This window comes from Ammospiza nelsoni, chromosome 5, assembly GCF_027579445.1.
Source record: "Ammospiza nelsoni isolate bAmmNel1 chromosome 5, bAmmNel1.pri, whole genome shotgun sequence".
In the NCBI taxonomy this organism is placed as follows: Eukaryota; Metazoa; Chordata; class Aves; order Passeriformes; family Passerellidae; genus Ammospiza; species Ammospiza nelsoni.
In genome coordinates this window covers 59,331,921-59,358,140 of record NC_080637.1, presented here as the reverse complement: position 1 = coordinate 59,358,140, position 26,220 = coordinate 59,331,921, and the positions used below count along the sequence as shown (strand labels likewise).

At 43.7% G+C, this 26,220-nt stretch overlaps 1 protein-coding gene across 7 annotated transcripts in view; it reads right to left on the bottom strand.

The window, feature by feature from the left end:
- Positions 1 to 26,220, bottom strand: part of PPFIBP1 (PPFIA binding protein 1) — a 102,126-nt gene that overhangs the window by 21,357 nt on the left and 54,549 nt on the right. For 2 of the 7 annotated variants that reach the window (XM_059471516.1, XM_059471520.1), the window contains exons 4-12: positions 24,180 to 24,385; positions 13,446 to 13,532; positions 12,160 to 12,273; positions 11,487 to 11,618; positions 6,959 to 7,051; positions 4,526 to 4,640; positions 3,272 to 3,304; positions 1,932 to 1,993; positions 1,084 to 1,168 (exon numbers count right to left, since the gene is read on the bottom strand). In XM_059471516.1, coding sequence (XP_059327499.1) covers positions 1,084 to 1,168; positions 1,932 to 1,993; positions 3,272 to 3,304; positions 4,526 to 4,640; positions 6,959 to 7,051; positions 11,487 to 11,618; positions 12,160 to 12,273; positions 13,446 to 13,532; positions 24,180 to 24,385 — 927 coding nt within the window. Of the gene's footprint in view, positions 1 to 1,083; positions 1,169 to 1,931; positions 1,994 to 3,271; positions 3,305 to 4,525; positions 4,641 to 6,382; positions 6,476 to 6,958; positions 7,052 to 11,486; positions 11,619 to 12,159; positions 12,274 to 13,445; positions 13,533 to 24,179; positions 24,386 to 26,220 lie in introns of all 7 variants that reach the window. The other 5 variants (XM_059471517.1, XM_059471519.1, XM_059471518.1 and 2 more) reach the window with 3 other exon arrangements.

Here is a 26,220-nt window from a genome sequence, read left to right as displayed (position 1 = left end):
TCACCCTTGCTCCCACACAAGCTGCAGCCAGCATGCTCAGTTATGGGCCAAAACTGGAAGGATTTCATTGCTGGGGTTTTTTAGGTTTTAGAAAGGGAGCCACAGCCAAGTGTCACTTCTCAATTCAACCATCCCAACACAGAAGGGTTGGAACAGAGGGAGGTCAAAAAGCCCAGCAAACATCCTCAGGGCATTTAGTGGCATCAGTTTCAATAAGCTGAATAAACTGGAGTACTTCATTCCTGACTGCTCTGGAATTTTGTTCCAAATATTTTGTTTCCCTTATTTACTAAGGAAAAGTAAGAAGGTCCAGTCTCCCTGAAACTTAAGATGTCTCTGTGGTATCTTCAAGGTGCCCTGAGGAAAAAGGCAGCCCACTGCTCAGAGTCTATCATCAGCCTGGAAGTGACCACATCAGGTCTGCAGCCTGCCACAAACTGAGTACGTCTCATTTAGGCAGTGCTGAAGCCCACACCAGTGTTGGCATCCTCTGCTCCTTCCACCCTGGATGCTCCTCAGCTGCCTCAGTGCTACCAAAAGGCTTGGACTGGTTGTGAAAGACAACCAATACTTTCTAAAAGGTGAGCAGAAATCCAGTGTTTGTTGCCAAAGACCCGAGGGAAGCACAAACCAAAGTCTGTTCACAGCAAAAACCTCTCTTGCCCACTTGCCACTGCCTGAAATCTCTGTCCATGCTCCATGAAGTGACCATGGAGCAGAGCTCCAAGAGAATCAAGGTCTATTCTAACACCCTCCTGTACCTGAAGGCACAGCACTGCAAGAAAGGGCAATACTTATTTAAAAATTGCTCCCCTCCAACACTCAGCATGGTGTGAACCCAACACAACAAAAACACATATTTTGCTTCCTCACTCTTGTTGGGCTGCTGACAATTTTCACCCTCTGAAGGGGTCTGGAAACTCCCACCAGGCTTAGAATGTATGGACATTCTACATGTTGTAATACAGATATAGCTTCTGCTTCAGTCACACAGTTAGGCTCACCATCACAACACACCTGGAGTTTAAATGACAGCAGAGTTGCCTTTTTTTTTTTTTGGTTGTTTTTTCGGTTGTACAATACCTTTTTTACCTTGAGCCAGTATCACCATATCTTGGACTTTCTTGTACCTATTCAGAGATTGCCGAAGCTCTTCTATCTTCCGATCCTAAAACAAAAGGAAGTTGTGACTGTGCTTCCTCCCCCAGAAATAAGAAGTACAAATACTAGATCCTTTAGTTAAACTGGCTGTGAGACTAAAAGAAATGGGAAGTGTGGATGGGACAGGACTCAGAATGCTGAGAGGCTTTGAAATATCAAAAGCTGTATTTAGCAAAAATTATCATCTGGTTAATCACCAGAACTGTCCCAGCCTTGAAAGTGGATTTCAGCTCTCTTATTAAGTCAAAGGTAGAGCATAATAAATTTGCCATGTACAAAGGATTTAGAGCTTTGGTGATCAAAAGAAAACATCCTACAAAATGCACATGCATATGAAAGCATAAAAACCATGTATGAAAATAATTCATACTTCACAGAAAAGCCCTTTTAGAAATGCAACCTGTGATCTGGCACTTGTATGGAGATCTTTGTATTTGCAGAACACAGTGCAAATTAACCACACTGAACTCAACAGTGTAAGGACTCTGAACAGATCCTGTGCACAGGCATAGAGCTCATAAATGCTCATAGCCCCTGAAAGGCTCTGCAGTGCTTCTGACTGCAGAAAATCATCGACTTGTACAAATCTGATTTTTCTGACTGCAGTATATCATTGATTCTTACAAATCTGATTTTTCTGACTGCAGAAAATCATTGATTCTTACAAATCTGGTTTTTAGTTGAATTGTGAAAAGCTCACACGTGAAGGTTTTCTTAGAGATTTAAATCAACCTGATGAATGATTACTGAAAAAATAATGACTTTGCTACCTTCTCTTCATTTGCTGCCATTAGAGATTCTACCGCCTTCTTCATTTTCTGTACCTCTATATCTAAAAACACAATACAGTTCTCCAAGTCAATTTAAATAAGACAGTGTAAGGAAGTAAGAAAAACAAAAAATCTAGAAGCAACTCAGTAATATCTGAAAGTAGACTGACATAGTTACAGACAAAACATAAGCCACTTAAATTCTTCTTTAGATGCACACACAAAGAAGGAAGCTATTTTTCTTCAAAACCTCTGCTCTGACATTTTTATCAAGGAAATGATGAAGTCCAGGAAATTTCCTTCCTCCCCCACCCCTCTCCAAGCCTTACAAGAATGGAAAACTCAAGTGTAAAACTCCTGCTTGACTTTCACTATGTCCATCTTTAAAATAACCAAATACCTGCAAAATAAGAAGTTCAAAATACACAAGATACAGCATTTGGAATGCAATAAAACACATCCTCAGTACAACAGTCAATGACCACCCCAACCAGCATGTCTCAAATCCACTCAGCAAAGGCAGGGGATGAATGGATGTGATGAAGGAAGCACCGTGCAGTGATGCTCAGCCCTAATCCAGCATGGATGGAGCAATGAGGAGGGCACAGTGGAATGACAAAGTGTTTGCTGTGATGAGCAATCATGCTGGAATATTACATGGCAGTTCAGGCCTGGGAAAGGTTCCTAACACAGACAACAGTGCTTCATCTATAATCCTTATTTACTAAGAAGTATAAATACATGGGAACATGTTCTGGAGGTGTTATCTCCATTTTTTCCTAAAGATTTACCTTGCATGAATGAGGTATAAGTCAAATTTCACTTCAAATCTAGGCAGGTAGCCAAACTCACAGGCAAAAAAGCCCTGTTTCAACTTCCTAAAAATTAATGGAAAGCAAACAGAGCAGGAAAAACCATTCTCCTCCTTAATGAAATACAAGAAGAAAAGAGGCAGCCTGGCTGGCTTTCTAGATGAAAGACATATAGATACATTGGGCTAAACCAGCACCTGATCCAGTTTCAGTGATTTTCCCTCAGTTATGCTGGCTGAAAATCTGCTCTGCTAGATTGCAACTGCATTTCACTGAGAGGCAATTGCTTTGTGAGCCCTCCTGAGACCCAATCTTCCTTTATATGTAAGCTTTTCTTCAGAAAACTTTGTGTTTCAAGTGTGATGCACTCGCCCTTGCTCTCCAGTTTTACTGTAAGTGTAACTAAGGGTTATAGATGATGCAACCTAACAATGTTTGTTAAAGCAGTTTTGCAAACACATGCAGAAAGCTATTCTGGAAAGCACTTCTGGAATGCAAATGCTCATGGAAAGACACCAGGAACCTTACTTTTATCTTTGAGCTTCTTTTTACAATTTTCATCTGTATGGGGAAAACCCATTGGATTGGAAATTAGCATGAAGGTTATGACATGAAATAACTTTCAAGACATTATTGATACTTTATGAGTCAACTCTTCCTCCCTTCATTCAGCTAATGATGCAGATAATTTGTTATCTGGAAACAGCATTTCTTAATATCAGTCCAAGGCAGATAAAACATGTTTCATCACAGCAAAAGATCTTCTGCTGAGCTACACTGAAAACCATAAAGCTGAGGACGGGAGGGTAATGAGAGTTCAAGTAGTTCCCCAGGGAAAAAAAGCCCTCTATAAGTAGTCATGAATGCAATGAAGTCAGACCCTGTTCACATTTAAATGTTCTTTTAAAAAAAAATGGAATCACAGTTCATTGTGATCACTTTTAGTGATCTTAGGCAGTGGTTTTGAAAACACTATTTCATGAAATAAAATGTGACAATCTACACACAGCATATTCCTCCTCAGGTCAGGGGAAGAGACTAAGCTCTTGTGCATTTCTTTTTCTAAAAAACATACTTTAAAGGCACAATTTTAAAATCAGCAACAACTACCAGTGAGATATATTTAGAATTGAAATTGCATCAGGTCAAACAAGTCTGTGGAAAATTTCTGTGATGCGTTAATTAAAAATTTCTGGTTTTAAATAAGATAAATACTCAATCTAAGATTCACACATATAAATACTAATAGTTTCTTCTTTACAAGCCAATAAAAAAATTATCCAGCACATAAAATTTTTGTGCTTGTTCAAGCCTAATTACGGTTTAGACTTAATGAGCACACAAATCCAGAATCAATCCTTGATTTCACCTACTTACAGCTAGGTCCACATCATACTTTGGTCTGCAGTATGGCTTTTCCCCTTCCTTACCAAGGAGTTTCCTTTTCAACACAATGGTTTTGGAGTATTTGTAGGAATTAGTTTTAAAATTTCTCACCCAGTAGAAACTGTATATTTTGAGGCCCCATGCAAGCCATGTAAGGAGCTAATTAGGGATTTTTTTGGTCTTGTTTAAATTTGTTTAAATTTGACCAAGACCTTGCTGTGACAGAAAGTTTAGCACTTGCATCATCAACACCCTCTAAATATGTTTCAAGAGGTAAACATCAAGTCAAAGTTCAGGAAAATTCAGGCTTTTATCACTTATTTCCTGTACAAGGAAACATGACCTCAGATGAAATCACTGAGGAGGACAAGGTGACAGAGTCTCTCTTTTTCTTACCTCTGTCCAGTACTTCAATCCCTTCTCCTTTCAGCTTGGAAACCAATTTTTCATGCAACCTTTTCACCTCAGCTTCCTTCTGCTCCAGTTTGTCTTTCAGGGCTGACAGCTCATCCTGCAAGGACACAGAGCCACTCAGTGACAGCTTCCACAGGCAGCTGAGATCTTTGCACAATCCCCTCCTAGGAAGCACACTGGACAGGTCCTCAGCTGGTGGAAGTGACTGAGGGCCCCTGACATTTAACACTGCCTGAGGGTGCACCAAAGTGACTCTGAACATCCCAACACACTTCTGAGCCCACAACAGAGCAAATCAGGGGGTCTGTGCTCTGAAATTGTTGGTCTCGTGTATAATTGGAAAGAAACAAAAACCAAACACTTTTCTTATTTGTTTAACCTTGCAGAGATAGAAAAAATGCAGGTGAAAAGGCTGAATGCTAACATTTCCATACATTTTTTTGGTATTTATAGGGCATGTTGCATGTTCAAAGCTGAACAATTCCAAAATTGTGCTTATATCAGGCTGAGGACAGTTTCAGAAATCACCACCGATTTTATGGAAGAAAAATCAATCACAACACCAGCAAGCACATGGACACATACTGGAAAGCAGTTCAGACAAAAACGTGGTACCTCTGCCACAGTTTGGGTTTGCTGATCAAGCATGAGGAAAGAAAGCCTGGAGCTGAGATTCTTGGGAATGAGACAGATGGTGTTTGGGGGAGTTGGGGTGTATTAGAAAAATGCTGTCAGGTTTTAACTTAGATCTAACCATCTGCACTAGCAAGTGACTGGCACAGATCCATGCATTTAACTTTTTAAAATTTGAGTCAAATCCTACCCAGTTTAGTAACATGTTTCTTTGATGTCCGAGGATATCTTGTGCAACAGCATCATCAAGACAGGACCCTCACTGCAACTGTACCCAACACTGAAAATTTAATTTGTTCAGTTTGTAAACAAAGCAAAACAAGGCAAGACTCATCATTTTGGCACTTACAGCTTCTAAATGACATTTCAAATCCTTAATGGAATAAACCAAACTAGAATACTGTGGCTTAGGTATTTTCCTGAGCTACTCTCAGATGATCTGCTGGAAATACATAGTGATGTTTGCAACCCAAACTATGGTCCAGCTACAGAATTTCCTGAAACTGGTTCCTGTTTGCTCTAAAGCATTATTAAAAAAAATAGATCAATCTTAACACTGTTGAGAAATCAAAGCTTTTTCCACAACAGTGGCTGGGGAATAACTACAATTTTCCAGTGCTCCAAGTTGGCACTGATTATGATGGGATTTCTGCCAGTGTAGGATCCATGCTATTCCAAAACAAGATCATTTCTTGGTCACTTGTGAAGCTGCTGTTATATCCACAGGCAACTAGAGCTGCATGTGGTTGTCAATGTGCATTTCTTTTCCTGAATTAGAAGTATGATATGCAAATTTACATGTGGGAGAGGGGACAGTATAAAAGAATCACTATTTCCCAGATAGTTTTCATGAATACATTTTCTCTAAAAGGGTGATAAAAAGTTCTGTTTGAATAATGGATATAAACTACAGATGAGGCAATCTTCCCTTGGAAGGGGGTGTGATTTTAACCCAAGTCTAATGCCATTATGTGTAACCTAGGCAAGGTTCAGAGCAGGAAAATCCTCTCCCCTGCAATTTAAAGCTGTTTACAAGGAATACCTACATAAAGAGCTTTCCACATCTAAGGAGGAAGGGCACACCGCATATCAACACACAGGAATTAATGAAGAACAGAGCATGACAGCACAATGCAGGACAGACCAGTAACGGGTGGAACATGAAGGATTCAAAACAGGCCCAGCATTCCCCAGAAACTACCACACCTTTAGCATCTGGCTTTTTTGCTCCATCCGCTGCTTTTCATACTGCATCTGACCCACTTTGATTTTCATGCTAGAAAGTTTGGCCATTAAAGACTGGTAACAGAGACAGAGGAGTGAGAGGAAACTAAAGGTAGAAAAGAGACAAGGCTAAATGGCAAAGAGAAGTTAGACACTTAAGAGAAACAGGCTGCTAGAAGTACTTAGGTGAATGTTTTGCTTCAGAAGTGGTTTGTTTTTAGTACATTTAGGAGAAAATAAATGCTGTTTTTAACCTGTGGCATACACCTTACATACTGCAACTGGTATTTCTTGACACACATGCAAAACAAAGGTCTAAACAGGTAATAAATTTATTGTTAACAGCATGGTATGTTATCCTTCATAAAAAACAATGCTCAACTGAAAACCACAGCATGACATTTAGGAATAGCCACTGCTGCTAAGCGAGAACCATGAAACACCAGGACCTGAGAGTGCTCAGGATTTTGCAGGGTGCAGGCAAGGATTAGGGAAAAGAGTGAATTCCTAAAGCCTGATTTACACCTCTCTCTCCCTCTTCCTCTCAGCCTCACTTACTTTGGTTGTTTTCAGCTTTTTCTCATACTGGAGTCTTTCATTGTCCATTTCTCCCACCCTCAACCGCAATTCGTTTATTTCCTGGATCAAATCCTGAGTGGAGGGAAAAAGACAACCAGAAACAACAAAGAACTTCAGTAAACAAAACAGAAGAACAGCTGACTGTAACGAGAAAAGCAGGCATAAAAGGAACTCAGTACACAAAAGCACACCACCCAAGTCAAGCAACTCAGAGCTCCCAAACTATCCAGGGACCGAGTTTCTCAGTTTCTGTGTTACTGCACTGAATGTAAGAGGGCAGAGGACAAAGGGAGACACAAATTGAAGTTGTGTTCCCTGTGCTGAGGGCCAGGAAAGGCCTCCTGCTTCTCTGTTCAGCTGCCTGGAGCCCAGTACTAAGGATGGGCAATGGAAAACAGCGGGAGACATCCTTCAACATGCAGCAGCCACATCCTCCCCTCTGCGGTCCCTCCTGCCCCAGGCTTACCAGCCATCACCTGCTTTTTCAAAATATGAAGTGATTACACTGTAAAAATCCATGTTTCCAACATTTCAAAGAACCCTCTCACTGAGGGCTGAACAGAGGAGCCATCACAGGTTTCTACAAGCAAAAGCTCCTGTGTTTAAGCATCAATGGCACCACTACATCTGGGCTTTCCAAATTCAGCCTGGCTTGGAAGAAACTCGGAGCCATCACAAACTCACATCTGAGCTCTTCAGGAGACCAGCTCGACCTCCTGGCCATCCTGATGGATCCTGCCAGGTTTGGGGGTCAGACCTGAGTGCCCCCAGCCCCCTTGGTCAAACAAACCCTGAGTGTGACTGCTCCACCAAGCCTCCTCATCCTCTAGGTCACAGAATGGTTTGGGCTGGGAGGGGCCTTAAAGCTCATCCAGTTCCACCCCCTGCCATGGGCAGGGACAGCTTCCACTATCCCAGACTGCTCAGAGCCCTGTCCAACGTGGCCTTAAACACTGCCAGGGATGAGGCAGCCACAGCTTCTCTGAAGAACTTGTGCCAGGACCTCAGCACCCTCAAATAAGGAATTTTTCTGGTCCTTATATTTGCTTTCCTTCCCACATCTGAGGCAAACCCTATCCATGAGAAGCAATGCTGTACATTGAGCTAACAGCTCTAAGCACAATTTCTCAGAGCTAATACTACAATTAACAGAGATTTATATTTATAAATTAACAAGCCAGCAGCTGACATTTAGAGGGTATTCATGGGTCCCAGATAACACCTGCCTTTCAGCCCCACACCACGCTTCCTAAGCTTACAAGCCTCTGGTTATTATTTTGTGTTAAATGAACCTGATGCTAAGAGAGCAGCATCTGTATTTCTTCAGAAAGATCCAAGTTCAGTTCTCAGAACTACAAGGAAAGTGAAAATAGTGAGCATTAAAATGCTTTTAGTAATTACTACTTTTAATCTGTAACTTTCTAATTCAGGTACACCTGAAATTCCTCAACAATTGATTTGTTTGGGGCTTTTCTCTCCTGCAGCATGATCCAATGTTTAAATATGCTGTGTGGAACTCACTGCTGAGGCTGTTCTCCACATATTTGTCAATTGAACTACAAGACTTTAAAATACTCAGTGTGACACAGAAAACAGAACAGAACAATCTGGCAACCAGATTGGAGGTGATGGTGGATAAATCACAAAGAATTCCCTGTGAGTGAGCCAGTTTCAGCCTCTGGCTGCTGCTTCAAAGGCCCAGTCTGGCTATGGACTCCTTCCCAAATAAACTCCCCTGCAGGGTATTTTCTTACATAAACTCAGCCCAACTCAGACCACCCGTGTTCCTCAAGGAAAATAATGCTGGTGTCTGCTGAGAAAGTGGAAATACTGGAATAATTCAAAGAACAGAACAATTATGAATCTCTATTAAGTACACAATTAGCTTTGAAAAAGCTGGGTGTTTGTGAACATCTAGACAGCAAATCCTAGAGCACAAAGATCTAGTGAGGCATCTGTTTAGACAAAGAATGGGGAATATGAGTAACCAAACAAGCTGGAATGGGAAGTTGCAATGACAGACATAAGTAACAAATGGATAATATGAAGGATTTAATCAGAATGGTAATTTTGTAGGAGACAGTAGCTGCACAAGTTGTCAGACATCAAATTTTCTCTTTTCCCTAAATAAAACCAGAAGCAATATTCACAGTTTTGCTTTCCTAGTCTGGATATGAATCTTTTTCCATTGCAATCACTCCACATAAATGCCATAATGTGTTTTAGGGTCAAATATTTTAAATATTCATTTAAATACTCATCTCTTCTAAAATTATTTATAAACAGCAATATAATTAGATCAACACTGAATAAAATACTGCATACTTCTGAATAAGTACTGCCTCCAAAACATCTCTTAAGAGATTTTGTAAGGGCTGAGATCCTCCAACTAATTAGACATTCATATTTTCACTGAACCAAATGGAAATTAAGACATAATATCCCTTCCAGCATTTAAGCCTAAGTGTTTTTACAGCTATAAAGTGTTGAAATAAAGAAGAAACAATATAATAATATATATCACACTAAATGACATCATTCTGGATTTCAAATGGAGGGAGAAATGTTTTACTAATAGTTCATTTTTTCTGGCATAAATATGCTTGATATAAATCCATATAGTCCCTAATTACAGTAACTACTATTTAAATAAAATTTAGGTTATTTTCATCAAAGGCATTTAGTGTATTTCAAAGAGGAAGGTCGTCATAGAAGATAAGCCTCTTGCACAGAGATTACAGACTTGCAGTTTTTGGTGTTCTCCCTGCACTGGAACCATTTTTCTGGGAACCTGTAGCTCCATGTCCTCCTTCTTGGTATGCTGAGCTGTGCTATGAAGTTATGGAGAGACTGCACTTCAGGAGGGAAACAAAGAAAGAGGGAGTCCAGGACAACTCTACACTATTCAGTGAAAATAAGGGTAGAAATAGAGGAAGCAAATCACTCCATGTTTGTTAACAGTTCTGGAAAGCAGAAGAAACCACAGGGTGCTTGCAAATGAAGATACAACAGAACCCAGGTCAGAAAGCATGTGCTCCCTGTGGTCATCTGGACCAAACCTTGCCTCCCCACAGCCATTTACTGCTGGTGCCAGCTTGTTTATCCCTCATTTGGGCTGCTTAGAGTAAGTGTCAGCCCACAGAGAGTTATTTTCTGTGTGCTGTAATTCATGATAGAGCTGAGCTCTGTGTGGGCAGAGTCCCAGGAGAGCTGTGAGAGCAGCCAGCTCTTACACACACCTCCCACGGGTGCAGGAGACCTTCAGTGATTCCCTCCACCCTTCCCCCTGCCAATTTCTCATGCACAGAGCTTGTCTGCTCTACAAAATCAGCTGCTTTGAAGGCAGTGCTGTGAACCTGTGACATAACACCTGTTACCAACTAGAGGCAAAGGTAACAGGAAGCAACAGGAATCCATCCCAGAGCTTGGCAGTGCCCAAGGAGATGTGCTGCACTGCAGGAATGAACACTGCTGTCACTACCTAAAGAATCACTTCCAAACCTGAAAGTGATACAAGTCATTAGTTTTCAACCTGTAGCTTTTTTTGGGTCTGCAGATTACTTCAGACAGGCACAAAGAGCAATCCAAAAGCCAGACTGACTTTTGTTTTTGTGCTTGCAATACAATGAGGAATGGTGCTTCACTGGAAACCGAGCAGTGGGGAAACCACTGGCAGACAAAAAAGGCAATTTTGTGTCCTGTCATGACAATATGGCTCTTTCCTTCTAGAAACAAATGACACCTGGAACATCCACAATCATAACAAACACCTGACATTTCAGCTCATTTATGAATCTAGAACTGGAAATTTTGTTCTGTTTAATAGACAGGCTCTGAGGTATTTCTGATATGGGCTCTATCATCCTGTCAGGCCAGCTTAGCTGATACTTGCTGGGTTTGCCCACCTGCTTTGAGCCTTTCTGGCTTGCAACATGAGCAAGGTTCAGCCACCCAGACCTGCAGCACAGCGTGAAATGCCTCAGGAGAGCACTGCCAGGGATGGCAGCTCCACCTGGCTCTGTTCCCCCAGCCTCTGCTCCTGGGCTCCCATAAGGCTGGGGTCTGAAGCCAGGCTTCCCAAGAGCCCCACAGTGAGTCAGCTCATTCTCTGTTAGCAACCCCAAAAGTTCTGCGCCTGTGCAGTGTCCCTGCTTGCCTCAGACATGCCTTACTCAGAAGGTAACAGTTTTATGTGGGTCAGGAGAGTGTAGTATGTTTATGACTTTATTAAAATCTAACCCAAATCCACCCCTCCTGAGACCTGAAAGCCAGAATAAAAAACTGCCTTTGGAAATCTTTCTTTGTAAAACCAGAATTTAACAAAGAGGACACTTTTTACTTTAAAAGGAACATGTTGTAACCTTAAAGATGAGTTCCCCTTCTTGCCTGACAAAAAAAAAAAAAAAAAAAAAAAAAAAAGAAAAAAAAAGAAAAGATCCCAGAAAATGTTCAGGTAAGGTGAAGACACACACAGCCTTCACAGTTTATCCTGTTGGGGTTTACTCACCTCTGTGTCTCTGAATCTGTCCTCATAGTCCAATCTATCCTTCTCTACAGATGTAAGCTTTAATTTCAGAGTGGAAATCTCTGCCATAAGATCCAGCTTCTGAGTTTCAAGGGTTGTTCTGCTTAAAAGCTCCTGATTCAAGATAAAGAGGAAGAGAATGGAATTATTTACCCAAGGGGAAGAAATCAGTAATTTATTTTGACAGCTAAAGGTCTCCATGGGGAATAGCATCACCCTCATCCTTGCACTATGTGAAGCCCTGAGACACAGCTATTATCCATCTGACAGATTCCAGGCACCTAGGATGCATCTGGGATCACAGGGGCACTATCATGGGCTGGCTGCAGGACAAGAAAAAAGCCTGTCTGTCATCACAGTCACTCTGGACAGCAAGGAGCTGTGAGGGGAATCCACCCATCCTGCCAGAGGCTTTAATCTAAGGCTCTTGGAAGTTTAGTGGGGAAGGACTCAAAGGAGAGCACAACTGGATTCCTGCAGCATAAAGCAGCACTGACATTACTAAGTGCAAAGACTTTAAAGCCAGTATGGCAGAAAATGATCCCTTAGTGGAGACATCAAGGGTTCCAACACCTTGAAGGGCACTGTTCTCACCAAAGCTTGTTAAGACAGAAGGAAGACAAGGCAGCAGGACAGACATGGAGCTGTGAAATACCTGCTGCAGCATCTCCTCTGTGGCATTCAGCTTCTCCCTGTGCTCCTCCAGGCAGAACTCCAGATCCCGGATCTTCTCTCCTTGGGCCTCCACCTGGTCTGTAAGCACACTTACCTGGAGAGCACGAAAAAAGGGATGCATGTTTCACCTGGCACCTGGGCCATATGTGTCAGCTGAAGAACTGCAGGTGAGCAACACTGCTGGTTGGGCCAAAGATTAACTGGGACCATGCAGGGAGGAGGAGGAGCAGAGCTCTGCAGTGGACACACCACTTGGCAAAGAAAACAGGAGAGGAGGGAAGGCTGTCCCCTCACGCTTACTAGAATTTCAGTTCTGGCAAAGTTCTGGCAGATGCATTGCAATTCTGCAACTCCCCTCCTTATTGGAGGTTTTCACAAGGGGTGGCTGCTGCATTTTACTGCCAATAATTATGCCTTTGCTGTGACAATACATTACCTCAACCCATTAGGTCCTACCCTAACCACCACATAAACCTCACTACTTATAATTTATTCTCCTTCCCAAGTGATTGCACAGTGTACCATGACAAGCACTTTCCTCTTTTCAGAACAATAAAAGCAGAGAAGGTTAAAACACACAGCCAGAGGCTGGAGAAGACCAAGACAACATTTTTAAGGCAGCAGACAGATTCTCATTTTGCCTTTTCTGAATGAATTTTTTCATTTTCAACAGGCTCCTCCTGCAGTACTGCTGGGAAGGAGGGTGAGCTCAGTGCTGTCACTGCCCCTGGGTCCCCATCAGGGGATGCCACCTGTGCAGTCCAAGGGGTGCCAGGCTCTCCTGGCTCCAACAGCCAGAGGAAGCCAGCAGTCAGAGCAGCCAGGGCTGACCCCATCCAGCCCAGCAGCAGGTGAGCAGGAGCACCAAGGAGCTGCTTGTCTCCTTCTGCTGGCTGGCCAGTCCTGCAGCTTTTGTTACCTTTCCTAAGGACAAGACAACTGTGTCCTGATGCAGACACCATGTGAATGGCCCTGGGAAATGGTGATCTTAAGGATACACATGGATATAAGTAGGTGGCTGCTCTGCAGACCTGCTCTGCTAACCAAATTCAAAGAGAACAGATACACAGACAGAAAGACCTTCAGGTTTTTCCTGCAATCTAAATTCACACCTTTCTCTAATCTGGGTTAATTCTCACATACCAGCAAGTCTTCTGAACACTGTCTAAGACATCACAACTCCAAATAAATTCTCAGAGGTTTTATCACATTCAGACAGTCTCATGAATGAAAGAGCAGAAAAAAATTATTTGGGTGAGAACTCACTTGCAGAACAAGAGATTCCTTATCATTTTCCAGACGAGCCAGCCTTTCTTGATAAACATCTCCATTCCCAGATATGTGTCCATTAGTCTGGAAAAGACAACAAATACTGTATAGTCAGCTATTGTGCCACAGTAGCATCCAACGATATCAAAACACTTATTGAGAGCATTTTGAGTCTGCACAGTTTAAGAACATGTTTGAAATATTCTCCCACCCACTAAGAGTTACAAATCAAATAAACTGTCAACAAAGGACACATGACCACCATTCAGGAGAGAATTTTTCAGGGGCTTAAAGATGAGAAAGGAAGAACCTTCTAGTGACCCAGTTCTGCAAAATTCACTTACTGTGCATTCAGCATTTTGCTAACAAAACTTGGACTCATTGCTACACAACGCTAAGCCATACTTGCAAAGAGACAAATACCCTGAGACATTCAGCAAGTGAAAAAAGCCAAACATACAATCTACAAAATGTGTATTATGCTTCTTGCAAGTCATACAGTCAGAGACATCCTTTTACATCAGGCACATTCTACTGGGTATGGGTGAACGTCTGCACTCTAAACACATCTCTTTGTAAAGCTGCCTGAGGCTAGAGAGAAACAAGAATACATGTTAATGCTATCAGAGAGTTCAGAGGAATCAGCAACTTTCTCCATAATAACTTCAATGCTCTTGACCAGTGGGAAGGATTTTGTTCTATCCATATTCAAAGCTGTCTCAAAGCACTTCACGATCCAGGCCACAATCAGATCTCAGCTCAGAAAAGGCAGCCTTGTTCCCATCACGGAATAAAGTGCTTAGAGGAGTCTGAGAAGCTGCTCTGAAATCCAGGGTGCTCAGCAGAGACGCCCAACAATGTTGAGGGGCCCTGGTTTCCTCCTGAACATGTGATGAAAAGCAATTGTGTGATCAATCCTTGTGCTCCCGTGAGCCTGCAGCACAACCCTGCCTTGAGAGGCCACCGCTGCTCAGGAGCTCCAAGCTTCCAGCTCCTGCTTTGAATCTCCCCTGATTACAGAGGATACCTCAGGAAACCTCCTGGCTAAAACTCCTTTTCTCAATTACATGTCTGGCCTTGGGCGGTGGTAGAAAGTGCCTTGCTTCAGCCTGAAACCATAGAACTCCCTCCAGCATCACTTAAAGATCTGACATAAAGCAAACAGGAGAAGGTAGAAGTGTCTGACCTCACCTCAGCGCTCTCGAGAAATCAGGCTGTGTCCTGGCAAGTCTTAAATCACTGAGCAGTACTAAAAGTGTCTCACAAGCATGAAATTTCACTTGGTAACCATAAAATCTCCCCTGAAATTTTCTCTAGCAGACTAAGAAAGGATGCTCTCTAGTAATTTGTACCAGTACCTCATCACAATGATCTAACTTATGACCCTGAATCTAAATTATTTAGCAGCACAATACCCACCTGACTACCCAGACACTAAACCCCAGGGCAAAATTCCTCTAAATTTCTGAGTTTGCCATATCTTACCCCGACCTCTACCAGAATTTAGCTCGTGCCATTCAAGATCAGTGAGATCTTCCATTTTGTAACACTAATTTAGGCGAAATAATTCAAAATTAAACAAACCTTTTAGCTGTTCAACCAGTAGATTATGCTTTGGATTTTGTGACCTGAGTTGTTTGTGAAAACAGAACTGAGGGTTTTGTCTACTTTTGCTGCTCTGCAGCTCCCCTGTCCTTTAAGAGCTCCAGTACATCTCAAGCACTTACTCAGCCTGTATAAGAACAGCATCTGTATTTTGTAATACACAACACATTTATCAGTCCAGTGCACGTGTCTGATGTGGGAGAGTGGTATCCATCCCTCTCTACAGGCAGCAGAGCTGCAAAGACACTTCTCCATGCTGCTGGGGCTAACATGGAATTCCTTGCCAAAGCACAGATTTGACTCCCTGCCTCCCAACCACCACATCAACACCTGACCCTCCCGATAGCTCCAGTCAGCATAACCAGGCACAAATCAACTAAAACCAGAGACTGCAGGAAGAAAATGGGAGGAGGGAGGTCTTGGTTTCACAGCACGATTAAAATGTCTGTGAAAACCAACGAGGTGTGAAAGCAGAACGTTAGTCATTGTGCACAGCATCTTGCCAAGACACCTTTGTTGTTAAACTCCGCTCACATTTCTCAGGAAAAATCCGTTTGGCTCAGCACACCAGCCTTGGCTTTAAAGCAGGAATGTTGGGAGAGGGAGAGCTCAGGCTGCAGCTGCACCCTGCCATTAGAGAAAGGTGATGGGAACCCCAAACAGGACAAGTGAAAAGGCTCTTCTCCCACAAAATACAAATTAGTGCTAATAGAATCACAGACTCCTTAGGGCTGGAAAATACCTCTAAAATCATCAAACCCAGCCATCAACCCAGCACCACCACCATGTTCACCACTAAACCATGTTCTCAAATACCATATCCACACATTTTTTAAACCCCTCCAGGGAGGGTGATTCCACCACATCCCTGGATAGTCTGTTCCAATTTTTAATAACTCCTTCAGGAAAGAAACTTTTAATAATATCTGACCTAACTCCACCTTGGCACAACTTGAAGCCTTTTCCTCTCATCCCATCAAACACTTAGGGCAGTTCATCTATTCTTTGGGAGAAACCTTGCAGAGATGTCTTGATTTTGCAAGCTGTGTGTACTGGGTGCAAAGATCTCTCTTCTGGGTATTGCCAGTAATATTTTCTAAAATCTGTGTAAAACCAGACCTCCTGTAGCATACCAAACCCAGAACATTCTGTATACAACACAAGAATTGTTTGCTTTTTGCCCGAAGTGTTGTAACTTCTACATAATACCTGTGACTGACTCTTAATTTGAGGTAAGAAAAGGCAAGAAAGCCCCTGACTTTGGTTTCAGTGGAGAAAACAATGATAGCTGGAGAATGGATGATAGAGAAAGACTATGGCAGCTATTTCCAAGAGCAGCAGCCTGGGCACTGCTTACAGTGGTGCACAGACCCAGGACCTGCACGCACTGGACACACAACACCTTCACAGATCTTTGCTCTGGACTGTCCTCACAGGGAAAAAGCAGATTCCTGTCATGATACTCTTCCCAGAGAGATAAGGAAGGAAGAGGGGAGATGAAACATCTGAGAAGAACAGAGCAATAATGGTAGTGAGCAGGACTGAAGAGAAATTGAGCGGGAATATGCTCAAACACTGGATTTAGGAAAGTAGTGCACCAGGAGATGGGGTGGAGGGAGCCCCAGTGGGAAGGAATGGGCTGCTGAGAGGTCTGAAAAATGCCAGGAGACCTGGTGTGTGCAACACCTGGGTGAGCAACACTCAGTGTGTCCCTCAGGAGCATTTCTCCACCAGGGAATCTGCATCCTCCCCTACAACTGAGCCCAGCACTTACCCTGCAGAGCAACAGCTCCTCTTTGGAGGGGGAAGAAAAGAAATAAAACAGTAAGAGAAGCAAAAAAGAAAAGCAAATATTTGACTGAACAGCAACTGCAAGCATATTTAGGGCACTTGGTAGTTCTGGATCAAATTGGTATCATAAAGGATTAACATACTTTACTGCTGTGTAAGAAAGGCTTTCCATTTCCCAAAGAAGGCTCTTTTCATCAGTAACTTAAAATCTACCTTCGGTTAAGATTTTGTTTGTGTTTTCAATGTTAGTGATTAACTGCAAACATTATATGGGAAGAGAATGCAGATTTACCAATGCTGATTTTAATCCTAAAAACAAAAGAACAGTTGTCACAATGCCACTGAGGCTTCACAGAAGTCTGAGGTCAAGCATTTACTTAAAATGCCTTTTAAGATCAGACTCAGTGCACTTATAAACTCTACTAGATCAATCCACTGCTAATCTGTTAAACACGTGTGTAAAGCTTTGTCTGTAATCATCTAAGTGTAAAAAATCCACGCTGCTCTGGAGGGAATTATTCCTGTAGCAAGTAGAAGCATCACCAAACTTTCACAGCTTGCCTGGCTTCAGTCTTTAATCCCTTTTCCCTGGAACTGAGTTAGAATTCCAAACCACAGGAACGTTTCTAGTGGCTGCTGGTTTAAAACTAATAATAAAAAAATAAATTAAAAAAATCCATTTCCTCTCAGTTGCTGAATTCTCCTTTCAAAAATAAACCTCATTTTTAGCTTACCACAGCTGATACCCTCATTTTCCTTCATTTTCTCTCCTGCTTTGGAGATGAAATAAGCAGCACAAATCACACTGCTCTTGCTGTATGTGCAGTTTGGCTTGCATAGAAGGAGCTGCAACTCCACAGCATAATTTCCCTGCACAGCAGATTGCACTGACTGTTTTGACCACCACAGTCAAGTCAACAGTTGGGCAAGTGAGCCCTTCCCAACACCTCTTTCCTGACCATCTGGAGTTAAATTAGAGCTCATCAACATGCTTACGTGGTTCAGATCATTACAATACACATTACCTATGCTCAGTTAAACAAAGCTGCTGCTGTTCTGCTTGTTCCCTCAGCTCTAGAGCCCCTTGCAAGAGGGTTCCTCCAGCTTCAGCTACCTCAGCATCAATTGGTGTGCCTTGGGCAGATCCTCCTGGTTTCCCAAGCCATCTACCCACTACCTGTGGTACAGACCTGTGACAGCTTTACTCTCTGTCGGCATCAATCCCATCCCAAATTCATACTGGCCGTACTGTCTGAGCTGGTGTGTAACCAGTTCATGTGGGAGCCCAGCTCTGCCCTCCCAAACCAGCCTCTCCTGCATTTCCCGCTTCCCTGCTCTGAGTATTTGCAGCCTTTTCCACATACCTCAGCAGCAGAATACTGCAAAGCTTGTCCTAAACTTTGCAGGTTACTTCCTCCCCAGAGAGTAAGAAGGGGAAAAATAAAAACAACCACACACCCACTCAAAGCCCCCCACATGATATTTTTAAAAAATAAAAGTATAATTCTGAAAGAAAAGCAGCTGCTCACAGCCCTTCACTCTGAGGCATTTACCTGAAACATTTTGTAAGCATAAATAACACGCTGCTGAGCAGGGAAGCTGCAACCTTTCCACAATATTCCGTCTCCTCAGGAGCAGCCCAGCTGGTGCCTGGAGCAGGAGAAGGATGAGAGGCTCATTCCCAGCGCTGCCCAGCTATGGCTTGTCACTGGGAGAATCACAGGAGCCAGCACACGCAGAGATCTCCTTACCTTATTTAGCCAGACGCAGTGCCCGTGAATGTCCCAGCTATACTCCATGCTGGTCATGACTGCTTCCATGCATTCACGGACGGCAGAAGCCGAGGCCGAGGGCTCGGGGCTCCTCGGAGCCGGGGTTAAGTGACAGCGGGTCCCCTTGCCCAGCCGAGGATGGAGGCGAGCGGAGGGGAGACGTGGGAAGCAGCAGCAGCAGCAGCGCTCCTCAGGCGGAGCGGAGCGAGCAGCTCTGGGGAATTAACACATCAAAGCCCGGCACGAAACTCCTCCAGCCCGGCACACACGGGAGGGGGATGCAGGCAGGGAGGTGCGGAGCAGCACAAACCCGACCCAAGGACAGCCCCGCGCAGGTGGCACCGGCCACCTCCAGCCTGGCTCTTGTCACCAGCGCAGCTCCCTCCTCCGGACCCTCCCGGCAAGCATCCGACCCAAGAGCACAGGAGAAAAGAGCAATTCCCACCCCTTCACCTGAGCACAAAGTAAACAGGAGGGGCTTTCCTAGTAATTGTAAAAGCTGCAGGAACACATGACATTCATTCACGTGTAGACGCCAAGAAAAAATGGAAGAAGTTGACTCAGCCATGCCGGGTCTCACAAGTGGCTTGTCCCAAGTTTGTCATACTTCAGAGTGATGTAAGAAGCAGCAATAAAAACCAAGCTCTGTCCTCGGGTTCAGGTTTCAACTGACCCACTACCAGCAGCAGCATGACAAATTCTTAGTATTTTGACCACAGAGTCCAGCTCTGAGAGTCCTGTGACTATCTCAAAAACCAGTTTTATAATGAAACGTCTGCAACAACTATTGATAGAGAAAAATCTCAAAACCATGCATGCTGAATAACTCAGGAGATATCAGAAGATCAAAGGACAAGCAGAAGCTGTGCTTTTTAAGCCAAACTGATTCATTTTGGATGGGAAATGGTGATTTTTGATGGGTTGTTCTAACTGCCAAAGAACTCATCCTCGATGCATGAAGATGTGACAGCAAGGCATACCATTACCTTCCAGTGTTAGAAACACACCAATCTGGATGATCACCTTTAGCAAGAAGCAGGGTCCTGTGTTTCCAGAACCTTGGAGGTGAATCTCTCAGGGACAAAGTGCATTGCCAGCAGGGAGTGGATGATGACAGGCTGACACGCTATCACAAGACTCCTTTCATACTGCAGCTCGAGGAGAGATCCCAAAATGTTTGGTGGTAACACCCTGGTGCCACACATTAGCATAGGACCCTTTGATACACAAACTCAACACAAACAGAAGCTGAATAAAATGACTGCACTGCACACCCACACCAGGATAATCAAACAACAAACTTGGGTTTGAAGACAGGATTTATTTTTTCCCCATGAATAAGAGATGATTTCTGGCTAACCAAACTGCTTCTTCCACTTGGGAATCACTCTTGTCCAAATAGGTCAGCATATCTCTGCAAGATTACAAAGCTACATCTATCCAGCAAGGAAAATTCCTCTCTGAAAGCTAAAATCCCCTCATATTAACTCTCATTACTCCGAGCTACTCTCTGGAAGAACCAACTTAAAGGAAAAATGTCAAAATCTGAAGCTGGTCTGTGAGGCAGCAGCAACACATTGGATTGCATGAGCCATGATGGATACCTCAGCTCAACCATCATCCTCAGATGAGCTGAAAGTGTTCTGTGGCTGGACTTTATGATGATCTTAAAGGTCTTTTCCAACCTTAATGATTCTATATGATTCAAGAAACCTTTGGAGGCCATAAAGTTTTGCTTGACCATAAAGTCAATTTCAGAAATTCACCTATGGACTGAAAATAATTATTAAAATATGCTGTATAATATTTAAATTCACAAAGTCACTTCCAAAGCTGCACTTGCTGTGGGTTTTAAAGAAAAAATATTATGTTAACCTGGCTCTTTCACTTCAGGGGCACATCCTTTAAAGAAGAGAAGGCACACACCAGGACCCACATACACAAGTTCAGATCAGAAGCATGGGGAAAATGGCTCTGTGCTGTGGGAAGGCACTGTCCACCCACTCCTACCCTTCACTCTTCTTTCTAACAAGACACAGTTGGTTTCCTCTTTCTGGAAAAGTAGTTGCATAAGATGTATTTTTAAAAAAATGCAAAAAATCCCCCAACCACTTTCCAGAAAAGTAATAACCAGAAGGAAAACTGTCTCTTGTTTGTTTCAACTGAAAAAAACCTGGAGCAATGCTCATGGTTGGGAGCAAGGTTTGCGAGAACTAGTCTTCAAGAGATGGATCTATCAGCTTCCAGCTGGACACAACAAGGCTGCCTTGGTCTTGGAAAATGTGGAGTTATGTTTAAAATGGTTTTGCTACTGGTGCTGATGTTAGAGATTACTCACACACTGCCTGTACTGAAGCCAGAAGCTCCATTTTCACAAGAGTACAGCACAGGCCTTATTAAGGTGCACATTGAAATACACCAAATATTTCTGCTGACCACGAGTATCCTGAAAAAACTCCAGAACTTTGGAATTGTTATGATCTGGCCATGGATTTCAGGCCTGGTTCCTAGTGAAAGCAAGGAGTCCAAACATGTTTGAGCTCAGAAAGGTCTCAGTCCCTTTCCAGACTTGGAACAAACGGCCTGGTTTGCACTTTCACCCATGACATTCATGGAGACTGAGCAGGGTTTCAGCAGCAGAGATCAGTGTGAGCTGCAATGACATGTTACAGTAAAACAGACTTCTTTGTGCAGCAGGGAGCCGCATGTACAACTTTTACCAGCTCCCCTTGGGGGCCACATGATGGATTCTGTTGGAAGAGCTGTGCCAGATGTCCGGGCACTGTACGTGTGCTCTGGTGTCACGTGGCCATCTGGCACGCACCCGTTAAAAAACAAAAAGCAGCACGAGGTGTTTCAACCCACCGGCCCTTTTTTGAGTCTTTGCACACACACACACTGAGAGGATCAAGGACACATGGCAACCCATTCTGGCATGGCAGGACTGAATGCTCTGCCCTATTTTACAGAAACTTTGGGGAACTGCTGTCATGCCCTTTTGCTAATGTGAGCATCAGTGGTTTGGCTGCAGGAGCCAGGGGAGGATTTTTCTCCTGCAAACACTATTTTTGTTTTCCTCTGAGACACAAGAGGCTTGCTTACAGCCCCACACGTTCCACCATCCACCATGGAACACCAGTTCCAGCATCCAAGGGGATGCAACTTCATGCATGGAGGATTAAACTAGTTTCAAACAAAGAAGGTGTCTGCCCTTCCTCTCTAAGGAGGAGCATAGCTGCAAAAAGCCCTCCTGCAAATCATCCAGGCATTTCATGTGACACCTCCCTGCTCAGACAGGGACTGGTGACACCTGCAAATTCTGTGGCTGTAGCATGCTGTAAGTGCAATGTTAAGTTTTTCCTACAAGGGGCTTTAAGGATGACAGAGAATACAGGCTAATAATTTGAGGCAGAATAAGGAATAATTGAAGCATAGATGGAATAGCAATTTTCTGCAATCTTTGGTACTCAGAACTCCTGCACATCTTTTCCAGTGGTTGGGAGGCACTAAACTGAATGGTACAACAGAGCCCTTTGTCTCCCACTGGGCCCATGGGTGCAATAAAAACCCACTGCTGTCTCACTGCCATGAGGTGATCCTCATCGTGCAGGTCTGAAGGGCCCCATTCCAGACCCCACCAGCCAGGCACCCCTAAATCACACATCTGCCATCACAAGGGACAATGATTGGTCTCCACCTCATTAATCTCAGTAGGCACTGCAGCCTCAGCCATGCTGCCAGGCCCCTTTACTCCAGAATAACCTGCAGGGAATCAGCATCACTAAACATGGCCTAGAGATGACTGTGAACACCATGGGAGAGTGCAGTTTCCAAGACTGTTTATTTGGCATATTTTTTGTTTATCAAGGCCACAGTTGCATGAAACCTGTGATGCCCACTGAGAGCAGGGAGCAGTTACAGCGATGTTCAGGGCTGTACGTCACACAGGCAGGGAATGCTGATGTTAGCAGGAACTCTGCCTGTTCTAAAGATCTGACTTCAATGTCACTCCTGTCTCCTCCTCCTGATCTCAGCGTTGGCTGCCACACTTTGACAGTGGAGGCGAGATCCAAATCCCACTGGAGGCAGTGGGAGAGCTCCCACGTGCTTCATTAAGTTTCAAGCATTTCCAAATGAGTAGTTCAAAGCAAAGATTTAAAAAAAGGAAAAAGAAGGCTCTTCCTTCAGATCTTTCTGCAAAGGCTACAGAAGCAAGTCCAAGGTGCCCATCTGTCCCTGCATTGCTGTGCTCAGGCCCCAGGACAGCAGATGGTACAAAGGGTTGCCCAGTGCCAGCCGCAGCAAACACGGCCCTGCACCCGGCAGTCCTCTGGGCTGTGACTGAGCACTGAGATCAGTCCATTTGTCAAGATAAAAATGCTTTCTGCAAGATCAGCCATGACTCCAGGGAGATTGAGTCCTCCCCAGGGGGTGCAGTGCCCATCCTGGCAAGGGAGCAGGTGATGGTGGCTGTCTGTCCCCACAGCGTGGCACACAGAACACAAGGAACACAGAGCCACCACAGTCCTGCAGCAGCCCCAGCCTCCACCAGGGCTGGCACCCCAATTTCAGCAGCACGGTGTCACCTTGGCCAACACCCAGTGTGTGACACAGCAGGACCTGGCCATGGCTGTGGGATGGATTTGACAGGATATGTGGCAGTGCCCACCCACTGCTGTCACTGTGACAGTTGCAGTGAAGCTGGCTGAAAAACCAAAGTGTGGCCTCTGGGAGCAGCTCCTGACTTCCACTGCTGGAGCTTCCCCAAAACCTGCACACACCTGCACCTCTGCAACACAAACCCTGCCACACACCACGAGCATAAGGACTCTTCCTTGGCTCTGCTTGGAAGTCACCAGTCACAGGGCATCTGGAGGCAAACAGAGCAACTTCTACAAAAATGATGCTGGTTTAACTCACCTTTTGGTAAGCACAACATTTGATTTCCCAGGGCAGTCCTTGGGTAAACTACATTAGAATAATTGTTCATTTTTTTGGGAAAACTAAGTCTTGGGGAAAGATCTCCCTTCCCAGTTATATTTCTGCGTATTTTTAAAGTAAGGTGACAAAAACTGGCTGATTCACAAACACAGAAAATTGAAGTTTGGTTTGGTATCCAGATTGAAGGGATGCAGAGCTTACACCACTCCCTTATGTTATAAATCAGGTGAGGAAGCTCAGTAATAACACTGATCCCCATGAAAAAAAAACACTGCCAAAAATGCTTTTAACTGAAAAGTATTCACAACAGCTTCTTTTCCCCCACCTAAGCACCTGATACTTAAAAAAAGTCTTTCCCCAGTCCTCTGAGATGAAACTGCAGTTACCAAGTATTGTTTGTTCCCTAGATTGAGGTACAGTGGTACATCAAAGACAGCGAACGCCAACCCACTGCACAAGGCATTTGAGTAACAGCTTTTCCAAGACTCCACAGGAGTATCTCCAAAACAAAATCTCTTCCCTGATACCCACTCTAAGCTTTATAAACAGCTGTGTGAAACAGAGCCAGTCTACCCAGCACCCAAAATGAGGCTGGCAGAGGTAGAACAAGGTGAGACTGTACCATTTGACTTTGGAGCCATTCGATGAGAGCCTCGGCCGTGGAGTCCGGGACCTGGCAGCGCAGCCCCTCCCTCTCGTCCGCCTCCATCATCTCCAGCAAGCCCCGCAAGTCCTCCACGAGGTGCAGTGCCCGCAGGCCCCCCATGAACGGGGAGGTGGGGGACTGGCAGTCAAAGATGCCATTGGAGTATTCCAGAGCCTTGGAACCTGCAGGGAGCAAAACCGCACGGGGTCAGGCACGGCACGAGGGTTGGGCGCACCCCGAGGCTGGGGAAGGGTGGGGGTTGTTCCTGGCAGGGGTTATCCCAACCAACTCAGCACTGGTGCTTGGGGAGGGAAGCTCCAGCAGGAACAAGGTGGGCTGGTCCTCAGGGAATGGGAATGCCACAATCTGCCCGTGGGGCTGAGGCATGGGCTGGGCTCCTGCTCCCCAGGATGAATTCCCAAGGCAGAAGGTGCTGCCAGGGATGGAACATCCTCTGCCAATGCCTTGAGTCACTCTGCAGGCACTGAATGATCCAAGTCACATTCCACTGATGGTGTCCAGAGGAAACCATGCCCTGCATTTTCCATGCAGGAATACATTATGCTGCTCCAAGGCACTGGAAATTTTTTAAAATAATAAAAAAGATGAAGATAAATTAAAAGACCAAATCACTTCTGCACGGGTGATAAATTTTAAAACCAGCAATTTGACACAGTAGCACTGACATTTGCATGTTAATAAAGAGAAAAAACTCTCATTTGCATAAACTCACAGGATACATATTTGACCTACATTAGAAATTGCTATATATTAAGTTAGAAAGGAAACTATGAATTTAGGATTAAGCTTGATGTAAATCAACCTAGCTAATTCCAACTGTAATTCCAGTACACTGATTTGTGACCTTAATCCTGTAATACCTCGGCACAATGAGACGTGTTCATGACAGACCTTCATTTGTGCTGTCAACTTCCAGAAACTACAAGGATATGCCATATATGCACTTCCATGAACTTTCATTCACCCCATCTGACAAGCCACAAAAATCCAAGTATTCTGCTAAATTCCCACTGAAAACAATAAAGAGAAAAATAACCTCAACAGTACACGAGCTGATATCCCTTTGTTATAATCATTTCTTTATAGATCTATTCACAGACAGGGGTAAATGAAGTCTGTGGTGACTTAAATCTTCCAACATCACATTTTGTTTTTATATTAAACCTCATCCTGCCATAACCAACTTGGGCTCCTGGAAACACAAATACATGATTGGATCCAAATACCAGTGTCTACTTATGGAAATTACTGAAGTCACAGCTTACATGTATTTTTAGAGATCATCATGATCAAACTGAATCCCCTTTGCATTTGTTCCTGCTATGTGTCCTTAATATCTTTAGGCAGAGAAGAGTCATTGTTCAAAGCACACACTGCATGATTATTTTTTCCCTAAGGAAAATTGCTTAAGTGGAACTACTAAAAATTTTATAACTGTGTTGCTACACTTGCAAGGGCATTTTTGACTGTTGACTTCTTGATCTTTCCCTCCTATGTGTTGGGTATTTATATTATTTTCTAACTCACTAGACTCAGCTTAAAAGCAGAGGTTGTATTCTTTGTAATGCCTCTCCCTGGGCAACTTACAATTTACAGGTACTTATAAAAATTTCTAATGTTCAAGGCAGTTCCAAAGTTTGGACCAAAAGCATTCCAATTTTGAGAAGAAAAAAAAAGAAAAAGAAAATTCAAATAATGATTAAACTCTTCTGACTTGAGGGAAGTTCAGAGTAGCCACTATTGTCTTTGACTCTCCTGGTGCTCTATGCAGGAGCTGCACTGCATCACTCAGCCATTTCCAGCAGCCCTTTAGAGAGGGTAAGAGAAAACCCAACCCATGGAGCCTGTGAGAGCCTGTGCAATCCCTCCACTCTGGTTATTTGTTAACTCTAAGCTAGAATGGAAGGCACCAAAAGCAATTCCCAGCTTACTCCCTTCTCTGTCTGGAACTCTGTCCTCCAGTGGGAGAAAGAAGGACCCAAAAAATCAAAATAAA